The sequence below is a fragment of the Dreissena polymorpha genome, chromosome 4 (assembly GCF_020536995.1).
Source record: "Dreissena polymorpha isolate Duluth1 chromosome 4, UMN_Dpol_1.0, whole genome shotgun sequence".
NCBI classification, from domain to species: Eukaryota; Metazoa; Mollusca; class Bivalvia; order Myida; family Dreissenidae; genus Dreissena; species Dreissena polymorpha.
The window spans coordinates 22,534,488-22,540,573 of record NC_068358.1 but is presented as its reverse complement, the minus strand read 5'-3'; the positions used below and the strand labels follow the sequence as shown (position 1 = coordinate 22,540,573).

The 6,086-nt window shown below is 34.2% G+C and overlaps 1 protein-coding gene across 8 annotated transcripts in view; it reads left to right on the top strand.

Annotated features, from left to right (window-relative positions):
• Positions 1-209: 209 nt before the first annotated feature.
• Positions 210-6,086, top strand: part of LOC127876834 (glycine dehydrogenase (decarboxylating), mitochondrial-like) — a 69,020-nt gene continuing 63,143 nt past the window's right edge. For 2 of the 8 annotated variants that reach the window (XR_008048096.1, XR_008048097.1), the window contains exons 1-4: positions 210-670; positions 3,573-3,651; positions 3,868-4,003; positions 5,650-5,814. Coding sequence is in view for 6 of the 8 variants with exons in the window: in XM_052422314.1 (XP_052278274.1) it covers positions 431-670; positions 3,573-3,651; positions 3,868-4,003; positions 5,650-5,814 (620 nt within the window). In the remaining 2 variants the exon portion in view is untranslated. The other 6 variants (XM_052422315.1, XM_052422314.1, XM_052422321.1 and 3 more) reach the window with 6 other exon arrangements.

Sequence of the window (6,086 nt, the reverse complement as noted above, 5' to 3'; positions counted from 1 at the left end):
TATTTTTTTTTTAACGCTATTATAAACCACAACAAATTCTACGACAAATTATTGACGCAGACGAATAGGGTTTCATCATAATCTGCACTAAAAATCTGCATTACAAATTCTAATAGTGCCGCAAAATATACACCTCCCACTGTTCATCACGTGATACACAATCTGCATAAAAAATCTGTTTTCTGTGCGCGTCTGCATATAACACTAACCGAGTGTAAATGACGTCCAAAAGCGGTTTTGTTGTGCAACAAAACTGGTTTCGTCTGGCATGAACCTCTTCTAATGTTCACCGACATTTAAATCGAGCTCTTATTGTTGGACGGTGTTTGTTTGTTGACAGTGTAAACTTTTAATTAACAAAGTGACAGTGTAATTTGCAGCTGTCACTTCATTTTCTTGATATAGTATTACTTCGTTTTAGTGATTTATCATGAATAATTTAATTCGGTACAGCGATAAATCGAAATGCATACGTATCGTTCGAGGTTCATGCCAGACGAAACAAGTTTTGTTGCGCAACAACACCGCTGTTGGACGTCATTTATTGGCACCGTCAAGGAATATTTCGACATTGGATAAACTCTACCCAAGTCACCATGTCTTTGCCAACAGGCACATTGGACCAAATAAGGATGAAAAGCTTGCCATGTTACAATACATTGGTGTTGAGGTTAGTCAATATAAATTGCAGCCTGATAGTTGCGTCATCCCATAGTTCATCAATCTTTTTTAAAGTTCTTCTAAAATGCTTGTCGAATTTATTTATATTAATTTAGGAACCTAGATGTTCTGTATCGAGATCCTACGATGTTTTAACAAGGCGGACAGTCGCTACTACGATGTTTTGACAGGGCGGACAGTCGCTCCTACATTATTTTGCCAACCCGGACAATCGCTCCTACATTATTTTGGTATCCCGGAATTTCATGACTTCAACGCCTAAAATGCTTTATATTTCATTATTTAAATTAAATAATGCCCATCGTCGCGAAACATTGACCTAATTTGTTTTCCTTCTTTATATGTATCGGCTGCTCCAAAAGCTGCGTATTCTTTAATGAGTTCAACACGTATACTGCTTTTATATTTCATTATGTAAAACAAATATAGATCACCATCGCACTTAATTTAAAGTAGAACTTCAAATTATTTATATTAGCTGCAAGCAATAAAATGTGTATATGCATTCATTAAATATTTTTACATACAACTTTATTTTATTTTTTTATTTATAGATCTTATACATTTTTTGTGCAATAAACCTCCCAGTATAAAGATTCAATCAAAATTGTTTGATATTATGTTTTAAAATGTTCTAAGTTCCTAAATTCCTTATTTCAACTTAATGCAATAAACATTACAGGTCTTTAATTAGTTCAATGTAGCATATAAGCTATATTGGCTGCGTATTCCTTCTATTTCTATATTGTCTGCGTTTTCCGACGATATCTATATTGTATGCAACGATGTCTATATTGTCTGCGTTTTATGGCCCGATAACGCAGTCTGCAATTTGCAGTCTTTGCTAAATTCCGCGTTTTATACACACACGTCACATAATCAAATATGAAGAAACCTTATCACTCTAGAGGCTACATTACAACTGAATCTTCATTTAACATGGTCAGAATATTTATCAAGGTGAAGTTCAAATCATAGTCACGTGTCCAAAAACTAGGTCACTAGGTCAGACAAACTTTGTTACCTGTAGAGGTCACATTAATGATACAGTCTTAATGAAAAGTGGTCAGAATGTTTGTCTTTAAAATAAAAAAGCAACTTAAGGGCTAACAAATTTACGACTAATTCTTTATGAAATTTGGCCAGCATTTTTTTTTTTTTTTTTTGGCAAAGTATAAATGATAAATCCATGTCTGGTACTTCAGAAAAATAGGTCATCAGACAAATCTTTGGAAAAAAGCTTCTTACCACTCCAGAGGTTACATGTATGACTCAAACTTCATGAAACTGTCTCAGAGTGTTTATGTTTACAATATTAAGGCTATAATTGAATCTGTAACTGGGTCAAATGGGGTCATAAAGTAGACCAAGTCTTGAAAAATTGGTGTCCTTTAACTCAAGTGAGTTCCTTAAAGGGCTTGAATCTATAAGGGCCATCATTGTGACAGGACGTCTTATTTGTATAAATAAAGGGCATTAATTCTGTGGTGCCTTGTTCAAATGGACTGTTTATAGAACTCGGCCTCTGTTAAATGTCAACAAAACTCTCCAGAAAATTGATTGAGAGTCAATGAAATCTTTAAGACTTAGAGGGTTGAAAGAATAAATGTGCTGCCCAACCAGACACGCATTCATCCTCTAAGGGTGTTCTCATAATACTGGCAGGAGTATAACAATATAAAAGATAATAAAGGCAAAATACACATACATATTGTTGTCTATTGGTTTAAACAAGTTAACATGCAAACAGGTTTTTCATTAAATTCTGTAAAACAAATACTTCTGAAAACAGAACCAGGTTTTTTTTGGCCCGATTTTATAGCCGAAATTGGGCATGTTCCCAATCCCTAAAAGTATACTTTTTTCCCAAAATGTGGCAAAAAATTCCCAATTTCAAAAAAAATAAAAAATTGTTTTTTTTTTGTTTTTTTTTTTTAGAAAGAAGTCTTATTTGTATTTTATCTAAATTTTAATTCAATTACATATAACAAAGTATTATATGATTTTTTTCTTTTAATTTGAATGATTATAAAGAGTTATATCAAAATTAGTATTTTCCTTCTCAGTGGACTTCTCGTGTGGAAAAAAAGGCTAATGAATTTATTTTCCCAATTTCATGAAAATGCCGATAAAATTCCCAATTCCAAAGCCATGGGCTATCTTCCCAAAAAGTGGGAAAAAACCCCTGAGAACAATCAGACCAGTCGAAACATTGTTCAGTTTACAGGTTTTATTGTACAAACAGAGTTAGTGTTTAAAAACAAATTCCATGGATATTGACAGGGCCCTCAATCTGTCAAATCCACGGCCGAAATTCGGCCGCATTCCCCCCCCCCTGAAAAGTATACTTTTTTCCCCTTTTTGGGGGAAAAATTCCCCCTAACAAAAATAAAAACAAACATTTTTTTATAGATAGATGTCTCATGATTACTATATCTCAATTCTAAGTTAATTTAATCTTGTCAAACATACTAAATTATGAAATAAGCAATAAATATAGTGCAAACATGTACAAATGTAATAATTAGAGAGTAAGTTAAAAATCTCCCAAAAAGGGAAACGCAGCCAAAATTCCCCCTGCTATGGGTAGCGACCCGCTTCCCCTAAAATGGATTGAGGGCCCTGATTGACTGAAAAAAGTTTTGATAGTTACAATGTCAAGGTTTGTCAGCCAAACACAAAATAATTCTGTTTAAAAATGCAAGACGATTTGAGTTGACACATATCGCCTGGTAAATATTCTAGACTCTGAATAAATGTAAAATAGCAAATAGTAACTTGGATCAAAATATTTATTTTGTTGTGAAATAACACACACAATCAGTTATTCCTGTTGTTGTTTTTAGATTAACCTATTTTTTTAAATAAATAAATATCATGGTTGTATTCAGAACATGGAGGATTTGGTGTCCAATGCAGTCCCAAGCAACATCAGACTTGGCAGAGAGTTGAAAATTGAAGAAGCCAGAGGTATAGTCTCCCTTTCATACCGATTTTTCAAATACTATTTATTTCATACTGCGAAATCACCAACCCTAAATATATTTTGCTTCTATTGTCAGTAAGTGATTTTGTCTTGTCTAATAAAAACTGTTAACGCTTAATATCATTATTCTATTTCAAAATTACATGCTGTTACATCAGGGAGTAAGTATCAGAATGAATTTACGAAAATCAACTGTCTAGGTGAGCATGAAGTGCTCGAAAGGCTGAATGAACTGGCAATCGAAAACAAGATGTACCGCAGCTATATTGGCATCGGCTACTACAACACCTACACTCCCAACACAATCATGAGGAACATATTGGAAAACCCAGGATGGTAAAAGTTCTCTTGGGTCAATCTCTCAATTAACCTGTTACCACTAATCTTAGATACTTATTTTTACGCATTTGTAGTCCCTTAGAAGGTTAAATTTAGTTACAGACCTTAATTACTAAATTCAAGTTTTTAAGGCTTCATTTCCAAGCCTTAGATACTGATGAGCAGCAAAAAGCATAAAACCTGAACAGACTGCGAGTTACTATCAGGCTGTTCTGGTTTTATGCTGTTTGCATATAGCCATTTCCACTTCGCTTCTGAGTGGGAAAGGGTTAAATGATGTGTTTTTTGGAAAGACTTACAAGTCTTATATACATTTTCAGTGGCTGAACACTTTGTTATTCAAGTTTTATCGCATGTTCAGAATGGAAAATGCAGCGTAATTAAATGCATATGAAGTATGTATGGGGCAGAGTTAATTTAATCATGAGCAAATGTGAATCTGAATAATTTACCTTTTGACTCCGAAGATATTATGTAAGTTAAATTTTCATAAGATAAAGTATTCAACCAATGGAAATGAATCTTGTTAATAACAAGCTTGATTTTAGGTAAATAATTCAAGTTGAGGTAATTATCAAGTTGATAATTTTCCTGCATTTTGAAATATAATTTTTTCAAGTCACTGGTACAACCAAAAATGGTTTGAAATAGAAAAGTTAGAAATGTGATTTATTTTAAAAAATTTAATAAAAAATTGTTAAAAATGTCTTTTTAATATTTTATACTGTATGTATATATGATACATACATGTATATGAAGGTTAGTGAATAACAAAATATGTATTGTAAAATTTAAAGGGACTTGTTCACAGATTGTATTTTAGAAAAATGTCATTAAATTTGTTTACTAACAAATCTATAATATTTTTAATAGTTGTAACTAATTATAATGTCAAGATAAAAAAGGCCTTTCCCCGAGGTTCAGACCTGGGTCATCTGGAAGCAATTGCAAACACATTACGGTAATTTACCACTGGGCCACCCAGGCATTAAACTTATTGTCCAAAAGATAACCGCTATAATCATATACTTTTGGTATTTTCCAAATGAGCGAGGAAAAGCATTACAAACGCTTGATTATTTTTACCATTTTTTATGATGATAACAGTTAATGAATCTATATTTTCTACATTTTTACTAGTCAAAAGCGTTATATCACTTGTTAAAACATGACTTGTCAAAACATAATGCATGCATTCTTTTTTTTATAATATCGGACAATTTGTTTGAAAATTTTCATTTTACCAAATTGTGAACAAGTCCCTTTCATAATACATGTATTTTGCTTTTTTATGTAAATAATTGTTAACATGCCAAAGAAAATAGTGAATAAGGACTCAGCATTTTAATGCAAAACACTGATTATTGGCTTTAAAAAACCATGATGGGAACCAAATGCTAGTTTCAACTAGAATTGAGCTTAAATATGGCATTCATATTAATCATTTATATTTTGGCTCAATAAAGAAGGAACAACATTGGCATTGAAAACAAAATCTGATGGGAAGTTTTTGTTGTTTCAAATAGCGGTGTTAAAATGAAATGTAGGGCTTTTTTGGGGATCCTTATTTGAACAACGCTTATGTCCGATGATCTTAGGAGAAGAATAATTCCAGAAAGTTAAGTAACTGTCTTTGTCTGCAGGACTACCCAGTACACGCCATACCAGGCGGAGGTGGCTCAGGGGAGACTCAACAGCCTCTTGAACTACCAGACCATGGTGGCTGACTTGACAATGCTGCAAGTAGCCAACGCCTCCCTTCTAGATGAGGCCACTGCAGCGGCTGAAGCCATGGGCATGTGTCACAGGTGAGTGAAGCCATGGACATGTGTCACGGGTGAGTGAAGCCATGGGCATGTGTCACAGGTGAGGGAAGCCATGGGCATGTGTCACAGGTGAGTGAAGCCATGGGCATGTGTCACGGGTGAGTGAAGCCATGGGCATGTGTCACAGGTGAATGAAGCCATGGGCATGTGTCACAGGTGAGTGAAGCCATGGGCATGTGTCACAGGTGAGGGAAGCCATGGGCATGTGTCACAGGTGAGTGAAGCAATGGGCATGTGTCAAAGGTGAGTGAAGC